At 33.5% G+C, this 20,258-nt stretch overlaps 1 protein-coding gene across 1 annotated transcript; it reads left to right on the plus strand.

Annotated features, from left to right (window-relative positions):
• The first annotated feature begins 10,803 nt into the window (after positions 1-10,803).
• Positions 10,804-19,623, plus strand: LOC142636475 (beta-amyrin synthase-like). The gene is made up of 18 exons (XM_075810712.1): positions 10,804-10,852; positions 11,276-11,544; positions 14,763-14,948; positions 15,315-15,404; positions 15,542-15,739; positions 15,932-16,016; positions 16,187-16,353; positions 16,464-16,655; positions 16,744-16,857; positions 17,108-17,227; positions 17,387-17,509; positions 17,603-17,701; positions 18,057-18,113; positions 18,248-18,438; positions 18,540-18,717; positions 18,975-19,055; positions 19,155-19,238; positions 19,498-19,623. The coding sequence occupies exons 2-18, from the start codon at positions 11,344-11,346 to the stop codon at positions 19,618-19,620; spliced, it is 2,289 nt and encodes a 762-aa protein (XP_075666827.1). The 5' UTR covers positions 10,804-10,852; positions 11,276-11,343; the 3' UTR covers positions 19,621-19,623.
• The last annotated feature ends 635 nt before the right edge of the window (positions 19,624-20,258 follow it).

Genomic DNA, 20,258 nt, shown 5'->3' on the forward strand with positions numbered 1-20,258 from the left:
TAATATTACATCATTTAATACTTTTTAATTGGATGCAAATTTTGACAAATTCACTATTAGATTATATCATCTTTGTATATTCTCCATATTCGCAAATTTCAAAGCGATCAAAGATCAATAGCCATATTATCAATCAATTATTTAAATTCAAGCTTTTATAGCTTTAAATATTGCATAAAATATGAGTTTATGGATCAAATGGTAAATCACATTTGATTGGTATAAAAATTGTCATGCATGTTAAAAACGTATAGAACATGTATAATCTAACGTTGAGATTTTCAACATATGAATTCAATAACAAGTTATTGGGTACTGTAATATTGCTTAAAGTTACACCAGATATAACTTGAATCTAACTTGTATGTATATATATTGAAAATCTCACCATTAGATTATACATGTTCTATACTAATGTTACACTACCCAATAATTTGTTATAGAATTTTTAATTTTTTTTACTTATTAATAATCACTTGTCATATCAACAATTTGTAAAATCTTTTGTAACTCTAGCATTTTCCTCATTTTAAAGACCATAAAAAAATTTATAGATTTAAAATTTAAAACAAAATATACAAGCCTAAACAAATTAGTCCTACAACAAAAATATCCAACCAATTTTACCCAAAACAAACAACCTGGTCCTTATTTTTTTTTTATTTAAATTTGTTCTCACCTAGTAGCAAATGCACACATCAATGAAAAAAAAAAAAACCACCTAAGCGGCTAAGCAACAGTAACAAAGTTAGAGGCCAAAGCCGTTGCACATAGTCAGCAACAAAACCACTCCCCTAACTCTGATTTTTGGCTCTATCCCTAAAAATAAAAACATTTAATGGTATCATTTTTTATCATTAGATTTCTTAGAAATTTACGATGTACAAAATGTTAACATTACATAAAGTTATACCAAAGTTACACCAGGTGTAACCTTAAGTAATGTTCCACTATATAATATTTTTTAATTGAATGCAAATTTTGAAAATTCACCATTGGATTACATTATCTTTGTAAATTTTCCATATTCACAAAATTTCAAAGCGGTCAAGGATTAATAGCCATATTATTAATCAATTGTTTAAATTCATTTTTTTTATAGTTTTAAATATTGCATAAAATATGAGTTTATGGATTAAATGGTAAATCATATTTGATTGGTGTCTATATATATATATATATATATATTGTTGGAATGACTTGAATTGTCAAAATTAGTGGCTTGACATTAGCCAACAAACCATATATTAAATGGCTTGCATGCCCCCATGTCAAAAAGTTGCATGATATTCAACCAATTTCATGCGTGATCTTTCTCAAAAAAAAAAAAAAAAAAAATCATGTGTGAAGAAGTGCAAGAGCTTGCATTAAATGTTTTTCATGAATTGCCAAAGAAAAAGGCAATGAACAACATCGACATAAAATAAATTCATGCATTCTTCTTCATAGCCGAAATGGATGACTCTTTGGCAAATAAATGCTTGCCATTTTCTTTGACCAAGTAAGTCTCATGTGCTGAAACTGTTGATATTTCGGCTGAACATCTAGCTATAAATAGATGGTGAGTTTGAGAGAGTTCCTACATGAGATAGAGAGATAGCAAAGAGCTTCTTCTGTGTGTGTGCACCAGAGATAGGAAGCTAGAGTGTTCTGCAACTTTTGTCTAAATACAATAGGGTGTTCTCTATTTATTTGTGAGAGAACCAAGGGTGTATTTGGGGCTTGGGTTTGTATGAGAGTGTCTTCAAGCTATTGTTGTAATCTCCAAAGTTATAGTGAAACTGTATTCTGTTGCCTCTTGTGGACGTATGCATATTGCTGAACTACGTAAATTCCTTGTGCCATATTTTTCTTCTTTCACTTCTTTAACCTTGTGTAAATAGATTATTTCACCAATATTCACATCAACTGGTATCAGAGCTCTAAGTTGATTTATTCAATGGAGATCAACGATTCCATTGCCAAGGTAGACGTAGTTAAGTTTGACGGAACTGGTAACTTCGGGTTAAGGCAAAGAAGGGTGAAAGATTTGTTAGTACAACAAGGTTTAGTGAAGGCTTGGTATGGGAAAGCAAAGAAACCAGAGACGATGATGAATGATGAATGGAAGAACTCGATATGAAGGCGGTTAGTACAATGTCTGGCATACGAGTTTATGTACGATGTCATGGATGACGTGTCTACTGCAGCTATATGGTTGAAGTTAGAGAGCCGGTATATGTCCAAGTCCCTCAAAATGAACTTAATCTTAAGCGTAAATTGTATGAGCTTAAGATGGCAGAGGGTACGGATTTGGCTTAACACGTCCACACGTTCAATAAAATTATCAGTGACTTGTTGCGGATCAAATATAAAATTCGATGATGAAAACAAGGCGATGATGCTTTTTTCCTCCCTTCCAGCATCCCACGAACACTTGGTTGCAACCCTGCATTGGGGGAAAGAGACTCTAGAATTTGAAGAGATCTCAGGAGCCTTGTTAGATCACTACCAACGGAAGCAGAATTCGGGTGAAAGTTCTGGTGAAGGGCTTATGGTAAAGGGTAATCAAGATCGTGGAAGGAAGAAAGATAGAGATCACAGTTCTACCAGGGGACATAGCAGATCAAAATCCAAAAGCAAGATAGTGAAGTGCTATAAATGCCAAAAGAAGGGACATATTAAGCGAGACTGTCCAGAGTGGAAAAGAGGCAAGGACACAACCAAGGAAGGGTTATCAAGATATGCAAATGTTGTGGTAGCAGATTCAGATTCAAATTCAATTGGAGATATGCTTTCTATTTCATCCAGTGCCAATCGGCTAGTCAATTCTTGGATTCTGGATTCAACATGTTCTTTCCACGTGACTCCTTACAGAGATTGGTTCGACACTTACAAGCTGGTTAATTGTGGTTTTGTTCTAATGGGCAACGATGCTGCTTGCAAAGTTGTTGTAATAGGAACAATTAAGATAAAGATGTTCGATAATGTGGTGAGGACATTAGGAGATGTACAACATGTTCTAGAGGTGAAAAATAATTTAATTTCATTGGGAACCCTAGACTCTAATGGCTATTGCTATAAGTCTGAGAATGGGTTAATCAAGGTGTCAAAGGGCGCTATGGTTTTGATGAAGGGGCGGAAAATAGAAGGTAACATCTATAAGCTATTTGGCAACACCATTGTAGGTGGAGCTGCTGCGGTGTCTAAATTTGAGTAGGATGATACACTTTTGTGGCATATGCGACTAGGGTATATGAGTGAGCGTGGCATGAGGGAATTGCAGAAAATAAATCTGTTGGCTGGAGCTCAGTCTTGTAAGTTAGATTTATGCAAATATTGTGCCATGGGAAAGCAGAGTAGGATGCGATTCAAAACAGCCACGCACAAGACAGAGGGTATATTGGATTATGTACACTCTGATATTTAGGGGCCGGTGCAAGTGGTCTCTAAAGGTGGAGCTTGGTATTTTATGAGTTTCATCGATGATTATTCTAGAAAGGTTTGGGTTTACTTCTTGAAGAATAAGTCTGAGGCATTTGCAAAGTTCAAGAAGTGGAAAGTCGAAGTGGAAAACTAGACTGGCGGGAAGATAAAGTGCCTAAGATTTGATAATGGTACTGAGTACAAGGATGGGGAGTTCTTGAAGTTTTGTGAAGAGCATGGTATCAAAAGGCAATTTACATTATGAAGAACACCTCAACAGAATGGAATGGCTGAGACACTTTATCGGACAATTGGTGAGATAGCTAGATGCATAAGATTGAATGCTGGGCCTCCTAAAGTTTTCTGGGCTAAAGCAGTGAACATGGCTTGTTACATTCTTAACTGGTCGCCTAGAGCTGCACTTGATGGGATAGTTGCTAAAGAGATATGTACAAGGAAAGAAGTTGATTACTCGTTGATGAGGATATTTAAGTGTCCAGCCTATGTTCATATTCCCGTCGAAGAAAGGTCAAAGCTTGATTCAAAATCCAAGAAGTGCATTTTTCTTGGGTTTGAGAACGGAGTAAAAGGGTACAAGCTTTGGGATCTAGTGGCACAAAAGGTGGTGATTATCAGGGATGTGGTGTTTGACGAAAAGTCCATGATAAAAGCTTTCAGAAAGGAAGAAGAGTCTTAAAAAAAAGGAAGCAGTAGTGACAACAATAGATCAATGGTGCAGGTGGAGCTAGATGAAGTGGAGTCTCAGATAGAGAAGGAATCTCACAATAGTGATCAAGAAGATCACAACATGATACCAGAACGGCCTAAACGCAATATAAGACCACCAGTTAGGTATGGAGTCCTTGAATAAGAACAAGACTTGGGAGTTGGTAGAACTTCCAAAGGGAAAGAAACCGATAGGTTGCAAGTGGGTGTTCAAAAAGAAGGAAGCAATATCAGAAAAGGAAGGAGAACGGTTTAAAGTAAGATTTGTAGCAAAGGGATATTTACAAAGACATGTGATTGACTACGATGAGGTTTGATTCCTATATGATTCAGATTGGTTATACCCATTATGAGTATGATTGCTGTGTATATGTTAAGATGCTTGATGCGTATATGTTAAGATGCTTGATGCATATATGTTAAGATGCTTGATGATGGTTCTTATATTTTCTTGTTACTATATGTTGATGACATGTTAATTGCTGCTAAGTGCATGTGTGAGGTTGATAGGTTAAAAGCTTTGTTGTGCAAAGAGTTTGACATGAAGACTTGGGTACTGCTAAGAAAATTTTGGGAATGGAGATTCACAAGGATAGGGAGTCAAGAAAGCTGAGGTTATCTCAGAAGAACTATATCAGAAAAGTTCTTGAAAAATTCAACATGTAAGATGCTAAGCCCGTAAGCACCCATTGGCGAATCACTTCAAATTATTTGGTAGTCAGTGCTCGAAAAATGAAAAGGAAATTGAAGACATGTCAAAGGTTCCATATGCAAGTGCAGTTGGGTGTTTAATGTACGCGATGGTTTGCACCAGGCCGGATTTGGCTCATGCAATGAGTGCTGTTAGTAAGTACGTGACAAACCCAGGTCGAGAGCACTGGAATGTAGTAAAGTGGATATTCAAATACCTAAATGGAATTGCAGGATATGGGATCTTGTTTGTGAGGCAACATGGGGATAATCCAATGGTAGGATATGTGGATTCAGACTATGCAGGCAATATAGATGACAGAAGGTCTACAACAGGTTATGTGTTCACACTGTCAGGAGAGCTTGTTTGTTGGAGATCCACACTACAATCCCTAGTAGCCATGTCTACTACAGAAGCTGAGTACATGGCGGTAGTTGAAGCTGCAAAGGAAGCGCCGTGGTTGAAAGGGCTAGTCAAAGAGCTTGGTTTGAACCAAGGAGGAGTTTAGTTGCATTGTGATAGTCAAAGTGCCATTTACTTGGCAAAGCATTAGGTTTATCATGCTAGGACAAAGCATATTGATATAAGATTCCACAAAATAAGGGAGTTGACTGCTACCGGAGAAATTATTCTTGAGAAGATTGACACTTCAGAGAATGTAGCTGATATGTTGATGAAGCCGGTACCTACAAACAAGTTCAAGCACTGCTTAGACTTGATCAGTACTTGTGGCTTGTGATAGCCCATAAGGGAGGTGGAGGCGATTAAAGAGTTTAGTTTGTGAAGCTTGATACAATTCAAGCCAAGGTGGAGATTTGTTGGAATGGCTTGAATTGTCAAAATTAGTGGCTTGACATTAGCCAACAAACCATTAAATAACTTGCATGCCCATGTCAGAAAGTTGCATGATATTCAACCAATTTCATGCGTGAAGAAATTCAAGAGCTTGCATTAAATGTTCTTCATGAATTGTCAAAGAAAAAGGCAAGGAACAACACTGACATAAACTAAATTCATGCATTCTTCTTCATAGCCGAAATGGATGACTCTTTGGCAAATAAATGCTTGCCATTTTCTTTGACCAAGTAAGTCTCATGTGCTGAAATTGTTAGTAATTCGGTTGAACATCTAGCTATAAATAGATGGTGAGTTTGAGAGAAGATGCATGAGAGTTCTTACGTGAGATAGAGAGATAGCAAAGAGCTTTTTCTAAGTGTGTGCACCCGAGATAAGAAGCTAGAATGTTCTGCAACTTTGTCTAAATACAATAGGGTGTTCTCTATTTATTTGTGAGAGAACCAAGGGTGTATTTGGGGTTTGGGTTTGTGTGAGAGTGTCTTCGAGCTATTGTTGTAATTTCCAAAGTTATAGTGAAACTTTATTCTGTCGCCTCTTGTGGACGTAGGCATATTACCGAACCACGTAAATTCCTTATGTCATATTTTTCTTCTCTCTCTTCTTTAACCTTGTGTAAACAGATTATTTCACCAATAGTCACATCATATATATATATATATATATATAGTCTATTGTGAAAATATAAAACAAACATAGAAAAGGGTTTCCTAAGATGACCCTATCTGTCATATTCTTGACAATGACAAATGTGGTTTTAAAACATATGTTGTCCTGACAAACATGGGCTTTTGGAATTTTGAATTCAATCTGCATTTTTCCTCCACTTGCGGATGTCAATCTCTCCTTGGTCTTTTTGAAATATTTGGAGGGAATGATTCTTTCTTGGATGCAGTTGAGATCAGCACCTGAATCTATTAAGGCTATGACCTCAAATTCAAAATCTTTGCTGATGACAATCCTGACTTTGGAATGCCATTTCTAGAAGTTAATCCTTCTGATGGTATCTAAGAACTTCTCATTGGATGGTTCTTGGACCATGTTTGCTGTAGGGTTAACTGTTTCATCAACTTTTTCATTAGAAGGATTTTGGAATGAGGGACCTTCCTCATTACCTTGATGAGAAGTATTTTCCAAATATTTCACTCTTTGATCAAGAAAATTGTGATCAACCTTAAGAATGGTTAGTTCCTGCTTAAGGGTTCTAATTTCTGACTTTGTTTCCTTGACTTCCTTTTGAAGGTCATTGACTGTAACTTCCTTCTTGGATTTGGTGAACCTATTGTAGATTTTCTCTAAATCTACTTTGGGTTCCTGGATCCTTAGTTCAGGTTTATTGGTTTCCTGTACTAAGGTTTCATGGAATTTGCTAAGCTTCTGAGCTTTGATGACTGGATCTTCGATCTGTTCAATGAGATCTAAGATAAGCTCTTCCTGCTTACTAAGAACATTAATAGTTTTGTTCCTATAACAACTATCTTTGCATGGTATGGGTGCATCTGGGCCACTGAAGGCACTAGAGGGAGCTCTAGAAGGTTCAGAGGATGACCAATTCAACTGATAGATCTCTTGGTCACTAGAACTACTGGGAGACTCACTTTCTGAGTGGTCAAGTTCTAAGAGTTTAAAGATCAAGAGTCCTTTTGTTTCAATCAGGTGCTGGAGCACAATTCCATAGTGGGAAAGAGACAATTGGATGATAGTTCAGCCTTCCAGGCATTTAATACTCATTAATGAGTATTCACACCAAGGACCATGGTATGAAGGGAACTCCTATCTATCTTACAGAGATCCATATGCTCTTGCAGATTGTTGGAGGAATCACTTTAACAATGAAATCCTAGATATATCCCAAGACCTATGGAAAAATTATCATTTCATAGGAAGCACGGGAAGGATTTCAGTGTTTACCACCAAGCCCTACACCTCGTCCATCCCCAATCTCCAAAGAATTGGTAACAGTATACCTAGGATGGGTATCAGGCTATTAGGGCTCTGTTACAATAACAAGGGAGGTGGGATGGTAAGTTACAGATAAAAGAGAAGGCCGACTGAGGCCATATAATTACAAATATAAAGGCCGACTGAGGCCATCTGGTTACAAATGTAAGAACCGACTGGGGTAATACAAGTGTAAACTGGGGTTGCCATCTGATTACAAGACTAAGGGTTGTAAGTTACATTTTATTTTCAATCAAGTTGGCAGGTTATACCGCCATAATTATCTAGTATTTTGAGCATTGTCATTATTTTGATTATTTTCATGGATATATATATATATATATATATATATATATATATATATTAGGATCAAGTTACACCTAATGTAATTCATATTTAGAAAATCTCACATTTGAATTACATATTCTATACTAATGTTACACTACCCAATAATTTGTTATAGAATTCATATTTTGAAAATCATAACGTTGAATAAAATGTTTTATACTAATGTTACACTATCCAATAACTTTTATAGAATTCATAATTTTTTTACATACTAATAATCATTTATCATATCAGTAATTTGTAAAAAAATGGTTTGTAACTCTAGCATTTTCCTCATTTAAAGACCAATATATATATATAGATTTAAAATCTAAAACAAATATACGAGCTTAAAAAAATTGAGCTCTATAACAAAAATATCCAACCAATTTTACCCAAACAAACAACCCAATCCTTTTTTAAAAAAACATTGTTCTTACCCAATAGTAGACACACACATCAAGGAAAAAAAAAAAAAAAACCACCTCAGTAAAATACAGCCAACACCGTTAAATACAGCCAACAACAAAGCCATCTCTCTAACTCTAATTTCATGCTTTTGTCCTTGAAAATAATAACATTTAATGATATTTTTTTACCATTAGATTTCTTATAAATTTATGATGTAAAAAATGTGTAGCAATATTACTTAAAGTCATACCAAAGTTACAAAGTTACACTAGATGTAACTTTAAATAATGTTACATCATTCAATAGTTTTTAATTGGATGCAAATTTTGACAAATTCACTATTAGATTACATTATCTTTGTATATTCTCCATGTTTGCAAAATTTCAAGGCAATTAAAGAGCAATAGCTATATTATTAATCAATTGTTTAAATTCAAGTTTTTATAGTTTAAAATATTGCATAAAATATGAGTTTTTGGATTAAATGGTAAATAACGTTTGATTTGTAGAAAAATTAGCGTGCATGTTAAAAACATATAGAACATGTATAATCTAAATGTAAGATTTTTAAAATATAAATTTAATAACAAGTTATTGGATGATGCAGCATTGCTTAGAGTTACATCAGGTAAAATTTGAATTCAATTTATATATATATATATATATATATATATATATATATATATATATATATATATATGTATGTATGTATGTATGTATCCCCGTCATACCTGTGTTTCAATTATAATAAAAAGTTTGGAAAGGTTTCCCGAGTAGTGGTTTGAATGATTTTGTGTGATTGGTGCACATTCATTAATTTGTGATTACTTGCTTACTTTAATTATTTGTGAATTGAAAATTGACATAATTGAATTTATTACTAACTTGATTAACTCACATACTAAATAACAATTGGGGTCTAAATTTTCCTTTCAGATTGTTTTCTATAAGAGAAATGCTATATACACAATATTTTCACAACAAATTTTAAGTGGTAAGTTTTTATTGGCTGTTATTGATACGCAAAAAAGTAATTTTAATGATAGGTTCAAATTAGAACTAACAAATTACCACCTAAGATTTATTGTGAAAATAAAAAGAAAAACTATTGTTTTCATTTAGTTGCCTTTTCATCCTACCAAACAACTACAAGAACAAGAAGTCTTTTTTTAGTTTTTTTTTTTTAAATTTTTTTTTTTGATAATCAACAACAAGAAGTCAACAACAACCAAAAAAAAAAAACAACAATAACAGTATTCTGTCAATCCTCCACAGCACAAGCATGACCGGTTAAGGATGGTTTGGATTGCGCGTCTACATTTAAAAATGCGTGTCTGCGTTTTTTTTGTATGGGTCCCATGCACTATTCATGATAAACGCAAGTACGAAATTCAGCAAATTTTACTTTAAAACTAGGTCCCACAGTACTATTCATATTTTTAAAAATTATTTTGCTATAATGTTTTTAGTTTTTAGTTTTCAGCAATAAGCGGTATCTAAACAGACTCTAAATTGTGCGGCCAGCCAATTCGCTTAATTTTTTCAAATTTAAATAATACAAGTTTCTTTTTTCTCCTCCTCCTTGTTTTTAGAAACTAAATAAAAAATAATAACTAGTTTATTTATTTACCAACGAAATGGATCCTTGATCTTGTTGGAACTTTAATTATTGATTTCAAGGCTATCAAGTTTCATTTGTTTTTTCTTTCTGGTAGAAACTAGCTATAAAAAGTTACTATTTTATTTATTTAACAAGGAAATAGATTCTTAATCTTGTTGGAACATCAATCAATATTGATTTCAATGTTAGAAGACTAGAAATTTCGTTTATTTTTTTTTCTTTTGGGTAGAATCTAAATAAAAAAAATTACTATTTTATTAATTCGCGAAGGAATTAGATTCTTAGTGTCTGTTTGGTAAGCTTATTTTTTGCCAACTTATTTTACTATTCAGCTTATTTTTGCTACTATTCATAGGTCTTATTGCACTTTTTAGTACTATTTATGAGTCCCATTATACTATTTCAATTAAAATTTACCTTTATCTACAATACTTTTAGCAAAAAGTTTTGAGTTTTAACAAAATAAATGGATTCCAAACAGACCTTTAGTCTTGTTGGAACCCATAAATCCCACCGTTTGGATGTATGTACCAAGATATAGCTATTTCCCAAATATTGCTCAGACAATATTTTAATTTGTAGCCCTGAGAGAGAGAGAGAGAGAGAGAGAGAGAGAGAGAGAGAGAGAGAGAGAGAGAGAGAGAGAGAGAGAGAGAGAGAGTATCATATTCATAGTGGGTTTTGGCTGGCCTTATCTATATAAAGAGGGGGTTTGAACACTTTGATATAACAATCATTGGTTCACAAGAAGTTCCCTCTCAAAGTTAAGGCTAACCAATCCATACCTCTCTTCTTCTCTACCTTGTTTGACTACCATATCTCACGTAGGTTTCTCCAAATTCTTCTTTGAAAGGTACACCCTCTTGGCTATCTAGGTAAGCAGTAAGCACAATATTTTGCTCTCTCTCTCTCTCTCTACCATGTTTATGGTGAAATGGGATCATGAAGGACTTTTTCATGTATGAACCATATAAAAATGGTCACGAAGTTATATAAAAGAGTTATGTATGAACCATTTAAAAATGAGCATGAAGTTATATAAAAGAGTGTTCATGTATGAGCCACTTGAATAATTCTCATGCATGTATATCAATATCAAAGAGTTTTCAGGTATGAACCCTTTAAATAATGGTCACATGATCTTGGTCCTATATATACCCAAAAAACTAACTTTTGGAAATTCTAATCCACAAAAAAAAAAAACACTTGATGCTAAAGTTAGTGTTGGTTATTAGTTATGAGTATGACTATATATATATGATTTATTAGTACTTGACTACAATAGTTGCATGCAACAGTGAAGAGAAGAGAGATATAAGTGGTATCAATTTCATCAAATCTTGATTGAAAGAAGCTATTAGAAAGAATGTGGAAGCTCAAGGTAGCAGAGGGTGGCAATGACCCTTACATCTACAGCACCAATGACTTTGTTGGAAGGCAGATATGGGAGTTTGATCCTGAAGCTGGTACTCCAGAAGAGAGAGCTGAGATTGAAGAGGCTCGTCAGAATTTTTACAGGAATCGCTACCAAGTCAAACCCAGTGGCGATCTACTTTGGCGAATGCAGGTCCATACATCTACATCTCTCTCTACCCATCCTATCAATTCCAAAAATATCATGGGGTGGAAGTTTTGGAACCCCTACAAGTTTTGCTATCTGTGCTATTGAGTTACATATTTTAGGCTCGTGTGCAGTGCATTTTTGCATTGAATACGCTATGATGTGAACACGTGTCAAAAATTAAATACGTGTTTGAATTGTGTTATGTTTAGTGCAAAAAGGCATTAGACACAGATTTCACCTTTAACTTTACATGTTATGGTACATATAGCAGGACTTTTTTTTATGATTAGTCAACGTTTGATTTCTCATTAATGTTTGGTAAATTGGCACCCAAAAGTTAAACGAACCAAATACTTCGCAGTTTCCTTATCAATCATGCGTTGATTGTACTAAAAACCCTGAAGCCAGCAGCAGGCTTCTTAGACTTGGAGCCAAATTAGAGATTAGACTATTTATTAATGGTGGTTTGAAGATACTATAGTTAAGTATGATATATTATATGTATATGGAGTTACTTTTAAGAGATCAATTTTTTTAAATAAAAATTAAAAAACCTTAAATAAGAGATATACAAAAATTGATTTTTTTAAATTTTGAAAGGAATTCAAAAGGAATTCAAAAGGCTGATTACTGCATACTTTACATTTTGAAAGAAACAAAAATTGATTTTTTTAGCATTTACTAACAAAGTCTTTTTATAATAATAATAATAATAATAATAGGCTTTTGTTAATGAATGTTCTAAAGCAGTATATAAGGTACATTAAATCCTTTATTAAATTATTTTTTTATACATTTTTTAAAACATAATGTCAATATATCTAAAAAAGCATATATAACCACAATATGACAAGACTTAGGTACAGTACTTAGGTTCTGTTATTTAAGTTCTCTTCTTAAGATTTAACCATGTTAATTTTTTCTTATGTGATGGAAGTGTTTTTTTTAATATAGTAGTCACATGACTGAATTTTAAGAGGAGAACCTAAAAAACAGCACCTAAGGTATTGTACCTAAATTTTGTCCATCACAATAAATTTATACATGTAAGTCAATAAATTATTAAAATTTGATTTAATTATTTTCTTGAAAAATATGCATTCTATCTTAAAATTAAATATTTATTAATTTTTAACGTTTGTCTGTAGAATACATATTATCAGGGGCCATAATAATATTGAAAGTCTTTGGATCAAACATTCTTCTCTTTAAATTTTAGTCACACACGTATTGCGTGAACATTTTGTCTTTGGAACATGCATGGAAGGTGTAAATATTTTTAACTATTTCATATTTATATCCTTCATATTTATTGTGGGTTTTAATTAACTCAACTGGTAAAGTTTCTGATGGTTGTATAAGAGATTTGAGGTTCAAACCATAGGTTGAAACTCTTAAAAAAAAAATCCTTCATATTTATTCATATGTTACCATGAATACTTTGAGGAAAGTACCTTTCGAATGCCATAAAATATTTGAATGTGTCTTCGTTATCACCAATTGATTTTGGGGTAGAATGGAACCGCTCATAATCTCACACTTTCAATCAAATTAGTTCCTTTCTCTGAGACTGTTCAAACAGAAGGAACCAATTTATACTTTCCTAAGAAGTTACATCAAATCAATTTTCTATGAAATGAATGTAGACTTGGTTATTTACCCAAAAAAAAGAAAAAAGAAAAAAGAATGTAGACTTGGTCAGACATGACGTTCCTGAATATTTAGGGGTTTTTTTATTTTTTTTTAATGTCACTTTGTAGAGCCACACTCACCAACCAACTTGATCATTTTACCCCATAATTTTTTTTTTTGTTGATAATTATAAGTTTGTAAAACCTTGGATATTCTAGGAGAGGAGAGGAGAAAGGCTCCTCACGTTAAGAGTGAATGATTTTACTGGAGAATGGGCGAGGTGCATGTATGTCTCTGTCATGCTATCTTTACATTATATTTACTTTTTATTGTTTTTGATAGTTCGATTGTTCGGGAATGGGTGGTTTGAATATTGAATGTTTTTATTAAAAATATGAGAAAATGTTAACCAGTCAAGCTATAAGGTTATGAGCTTTGCATTACATCTTCGATCTTTATTTTATTATTAATTACATTTTGTATTTGAGATTACTAGAATAAATAATAAAAATGTAGGATTTTAACCTAAAAATCATTTAAAAAATTAAAAAAAGAATAAGTATTCTATATTCTACCAAATGATTTCCAAAGATAATATAAGTAAATTCCCCATTGGTTATACTATGGTTGATGGTCGGCCATTATGTGGTATGTTCACTATGTTGTCTTTGTACGTACCCATATCTATTGGGGTTTTCTTTGGACAAAAATAAGTTTGTCCCTATAAAAAAAAAAAAAAACAGTTTGTAAATTTCCACTTTCATGGATTGGTTTTCTTTTATGTATGTTTGTTTTACTCATATGGCATTTTAGGCAGCATAAAATAATTTTATTTTTTTATTTTGACTGTTAGTCATATTAGCATTTTTCATTATTTATGTAACGGTAGAGAATACTTTGACACAACACAAAAAGTTTTGAAACTAAACTGACATATTTAAAACCTTAGATGCAAAATTGATAAATAGTGTAAAGGTTTCTCATTAGGGACAGAAATGATAATTTACCTTAGCCATATTAGCCTATACTCCCACCACTTCTTCCTTTTCATATGCGTTCATTGGGAATATTTTGATGGCTTTCGCAATGTAGTCAACAGACTGCAGAACCGTATAATATATTATACTCAAATTAACTAGTCAATTGGTCTTTAGTATTCTATTTCATTATTTAAAAAAAGTACCTAGTATTCTTTTGACTTCATTTCCTTTAAAAACTAGCATGGTCTCAATTTTTTTTTAGTGCTCATGTGAATTGGTCAAAAAGATGCCATTGCTTACTCTTTTAAATGGTGGACAATAGTAACTGGTATTGTTCTGCTTTAGTTTCCTTGGGAAAAAAAATAGTATGGCCTTGGTAGTTTTTAGTGCTCTCGTGAAATGGTGACATATAGTAGGTGAAATTTTTGTCTACTAAATTAAATTATTAGTGCAATGAAGCTATTTTTGCTGTTTGTTATAGGAAATGAAATTCTACTTGTGGATACATGATAATCTATGAAGTTTCAAAATTTGGTGATATTTGATTATAATGCTTAATAAATTTGTTGACACTTATAAGGTCATCTTTCTTTGTCAAAATAATTGCAGTTTCTGAGAGAGAAAAACTTTAAACAAACAATTCCCCCAGTAAAGATTAAGGATGGAGAGGAAATCACATATGACAATGCGACAACTGCATTGAGGAGGGCTGTCCATTTCTATTCAACCTTGCAGGCTAGCGATGGCCATTGGCCTGCTGAAAATGCTGGCCCATTGTTTTTCCTTCCCCCCTTGGTGAGTTTTATCATTATCATCTATTACTATCATTCTGAAACACACATTTTGGCTTACTTGCTTACAAAAAATACATCAAGAGAAACATTTTCTTATACTGAACTAAATCATCACGAAAATAAACAAATTATATCAAATCATGCTTATTGATACAATATCTTCCGGTTCATGCAATGTATACTCCTAGAGCATCTTAGATTGATTTGACTATGGTTCATAAAAAAAAAAAAAGATTGATATGACTATGCATTATTTATTGTTTCCAATACTCTGCAATTAGATTATAAGATGCATGCTTGTGACTTATTATAGTTTTCAGATTGATTCAATTGCTAATTGTCTTGCATATAATCCAAAAAAATGCAGGTATTTTGTATGTACATTACAGGACATCTTAATACCGTGTTCCCCGCTGAGCATCAAAAAGAAATCCTTCGATACCTGTATTGCCATCAGGTACATATTCTTGGAAGCTTTAAATGTTAATAGTAAAGACGGAATCAAAGTTTCTGCTAGATTTGTTACTTCCCTTTTTTCTTGTAGTTCAAACTTTCCTTTATAACTACTCTGTTGTAAATTTTGTATATTATTAGAACGAAGATGGTGGTTGGGGATTCCACATAGAGGGCCATAGCACGATGTTTTGCACAACTCTTAGCTACATTTGTATGCGTATGCTCGGGGAAGGACTTGAGGGTGGCCAGAACAATGCCAGTGCAAGAGCAAGAAAATGGATCCTTGATCATGGTGGAGTAACACACATACCTTCTTGGGGAAAGACATGGCTTTCGGTATGACCATGTTCAGTAAAATTCACATCTCAAAGACTTACATACTAAAACTAATTTGTATTGTAAACTAAAATCTTATCATACTCGTATTACCAATTTGGAAATAAGTAGGTTAAGTTTCAAATATATACACTCTGTATGATACCTATTATATGATAAATAACTCAACTATGCAATGTTCCTTTATTCTAGATACTTGGTCTGTTTGAATGGACTGGAAGCAATCCAATGCCCCCAGAATTTTGGATCCTTCCTTCATTCCTTCCCATGCATCCAGGTTTGTACAATATCTACTTACTGCTTCTATTTGAATTAGTCATCTCTACTTAAAGTTGTTACAACAAAGTTTTACTGGTTTTTGTTTTTGAAATTACACAATAAAACTTTCAACATTCAAAATGCTTATTTTACTTATGGCTTACCAATTGCTTTGCCCCTCAAATGTAGCCAAAATGTGGTGCTACTGCCGGATGGTGTACATGCCCATGTCATACTTATATGGGAAAAGGTTTGTTAGCCCAATCACACCTCTCATTCTTCAATTAAGGGAGGAACTCTACAATGAACCTTATAATGAAATAAACTGGAAGAGTGTGCGTCATATATGTGCGCAAGTGAGTTTACCTCAATTTTCTCCTCGTGGTTGATACTTGGTTTTTTTTTTTTGCTAGCAATGTTTTTAAATATTTCTTCCAATGTAGTGATTGTAAAACTATTATTACAGGAGGATATCTACTATCCCCACCCTCTGATACAAGATTTGCTTTGGGATAGTCTATACATATTCACAGAGCCTCTTCTCACTCGTTGGCCATTTAACAAGTTAGTCAGAGAGAAGGCTCTTCAAGTAACAATGAAGCACATTCATTATGAAGATGAGAATAGTCGATACATTACCATTGGATGTGTGGAAAAGGTAATTTAACTTTACAGTCAAGAAAAGCAATGGTGAGCATCTACTTAGGCTATGAAACAGTTTTCCTAATGTCATATGCTTTGAACAGGTTCTATGTATGCTTGCTTGTTGGGTTGAAGATCCAAATGGAGATTATTTCAAGAAACATCTTGCTAGGATCCCAGATTACATATGGGTTGCTGAAGATGGAATAAAGATGCAGGTCAGTAGTTAAATTTAGCAATACATTTGTAGATTTTTTTTCCCTATGTTGAAGATTTACATTTCACTTCATAATGAACTGTGTAAGAAGACATTCCCTAAATTTTTCTATTTTAAGGTTGGCTATGTACACCAATATATACATTCAAACTTTAGCATAAGCCTAGACCTATGGTTTTCAGGTTTTAAGTTTATAATTGCTGAGGTACCTTGCAAGAAAATAAGTACTTGCTAATTTTGATACTTTGCAGAGTTTTGGTAGTCAAGAGTGGGATACTGGTTTTGCCATTCAAGCATTACTTGCTAGTAATCTTGTTGATGAAATTGGACCAACACTCGCAAGAGGACATGACTTCATAAAGAAATCTCAGGTTTGCTTTTCAATTCTTTTACCATCTCTTAACCTTAATAATCAAGCATACCTTTTGGCCTTTTTTCTTTTATACACACACACACACACACACACATACATACAAATATCCTGTATTCACTCAATCTAATTATTACAATTTCCATGAAAAATTAAAAAGGTCAAAGACAATCCTTCTGGGGACTTTAAAAGCATGCACCGTCACATTTCCAAAGGTTCGTGGACCTTCTCTGATCAAGATCATGGATGGCAAGTATCTGATTGCACTGCAGAAGGTTTGAAGGTAATTTACTTTGCTTACATGATTCAATAAAGTCAAGTATTTCATCTCATTCATAATCGTTGTGTTTCTCACCAAATTTAATCTATTTCACAGTGTTGCTTGCTTTTCTCAATGATGCCATCAGAGATTGTTGGTGAGCGAATGGAACCAGAGCGGTTCTACGATTCTGTCAACGTCCTACTTTCTCTACAGGTAAGGAGTAAGTTAGCTAATGTTGTATCTTCAAGAATACTTATTGTGCACATGTGAGCATGAATAGGAAATCCAGAATGCCCTTGGTTTTACTACGAAACTAAAATTTTTTAACTACAAGAAAATCACTTTTCCAAATGCAATAGGTTTTGTTTTCTAAAGCTTCTTCTCCTAAACTTTTTCCAATTCCGGTTGTAGCTACCATTACAATTAAATAATATGATAAAACTCTAAAGGCTTTTGAAAGTCACTTTGCACAAACCGTGGAAGCTTTATTTCCCTCTAGTACATTGTTTATTTCTTAAGTATTTCACTCTGTTCAGATCAATATGCTTTATTCTATGGCTTAATGTAGAGTAAAAATGGTGGTTTAGCCGCATGGGAGCCAGCAGGAGCATCAGATTGGTTGGAAGTAAGTAATTAACTCAGCAAATTGAATTGACCTTGAAATTTTATTTTGGGAAATACTTTGAAACTATCTAATTGCCATTAAATTCACTCATTGACATATATTAATGGAATATTATTTTTTATTGTCCCCCTCAGCTGCTTAATCCAACTGAATTCTTCGCGGATATTGTTATTGAGCATGAGTATGTTGAATGCACTGCATCAGCAATCCAGGCTTTAGTTTTGTTTAAAAAATTATACCCCGGGCATAGGATAAAGGAGATTGAAAACTTCATTAAAAATGCGGCATGCTTCCTTGAAGACATACAAATGCCAGATGGTTCATGGTTTGTTCCTCTACCGGTTTATTATATATGTCCGAAATGATTGGTGTTTATAAAAAAGAAGTATTACAAAAGGTCACTTACATGATAAAGCATTTTGACAGGTATGGAAATTGGGGAGTTTGCTTCACTTATGGTTCATGGTTTGCACTTGGAGGTCTAAATGCTGCTGGCAAGAGTTACAACAATTGTCCAGCTATGCGCAAAGGTGTTGACTTCCTACTTAGAACACAAAGAGATAATGGTGGCTGGGGAGAAAGCTATCTCTCTTGCCCAAAAAAGGTAAATGCTTCGACATGGAATGTGCTTCTTGGTAAACTTTCATAATATCTTTAATTCCATCAATGTTTTTTAAAAGTACAACCATCTTTAACAACACACACCACATTGTTTCCCAAATTGTTATGTAAGGGTAAACTTTTGGTCAGCTATGTTATTGTGGATCAAGAAGTTAAAGAAATGTCTTATTGTTTGTACTGATGAGAATTTGTAGATGCTAGATAATTTTGATAAAAAGTTCTCTATCCTTTATTATATAGGAATATGTTCCTCTAGAAGGCAACCGATCAAATTTGGTGCATACTGCATGGGCAATGATGGGTCTTATTCATTCTGGACAGGTCAGTTAGTAGTGTGAAAATGTAGCATTATACCTCTCATACTATCTTTTCATATGCTTTTATTTCATAACTCTCATATTAAAACCTTATTTGGGATAGGCTGAAAGAGACCCAACACCTCTTCACCGTGCCGCAAAGCTGATAATAAATTCTCAAATGGAAGATGGAGATTTTCCTCAACAGGTACATATCTTTAACTTACATATATAGCTCCAAACAATCAAAAACATGAAAAAGATAATAATTAATAATAATAATAGAGTAGAAAAGAAGAAGAAGAAAGGAGATTGGCATGTTACAATATGAACACATTTAGCCTGGAAAAATAATCTAAATGGGTGCTAAGAGGTTAGAAGAGAAAAACAAGTAACAAAACAATATGGAAGTGTATATGCTTGAATAGTGCTAGTGTTTATAACAATTTATCATATTTTTATCGCAGGAAATCACTGGAGTGTTCATGAAGAATTGTATGTTACACTATGCAGCATATAGAAATATATATCCATTGTGGGCTCTTGCAGAATACCGCAAGCGTGTCCCATTGCCATCTAGAAACGCTTAAGTGAAGCAGAGAATTTTGTAATTCAAGAAATATATGAATGGCAAGGATATAAAATCCAGTAGTGAATTCTCTTACCATTGTGTAACCTTTTTTTTTTTTTTTTCTCCCTTCCCTAAGGGGCCATTTCTGTTTGTATAAAAATTTAAATACACTGGATAAAAGAATGAGAAATTCTTCCTTCCATGTGTAGAAGCAAGGCTTGCATAATGTTGTATCACTGGATAATAAAGTAAACGAGAAATTCTTCCATGTATTATACCAACCTTTTGCTCTTAAACTCTGTGCACAATGAAACTATTTCTTTTCAGTTATTCCATGGTAGTAGACGCAATCTATGGTTTGAATATCCCTGATTTAATTTGCTGAGAGCGCCTAGTATGAGCCTTGGCTATTGATGTTGTAGAAAAGGAAACCTATAACACTATTGCAGTACTTAAAATTGCATTAAGGGAGCCTTTGCCTTCCTATCTATCTCTCAGTTGTCTGTTTCTCTCTCCTGCTTGTAGTTGCTTTTCACTTTAAAACAATTTGATTCAGAATGTATGTTATGTATTGTTCTTCAGTTTTAAAAGCAGATTTGAATCGATGGATGGTTAAAGTCCAAAAAATTGTAAACCATATATGATACTCTCTTTTTG

Source organism: Castanea sativa, chromosome 5 (genome assembly GCF_040712315.1).
Source record: "Castanea sativa cultivar Marrone di Chiusa Pesio chromosome 5, ASM4071231v1".
In the NCBI taxonomy this organism is placed as follows: domain Eukaryota; kingdom Viridiplantae; phylum Streptophyta; class Magnoliopsida; order Fagales; family Fagaceae; genus Castanea; species Castanea sativa.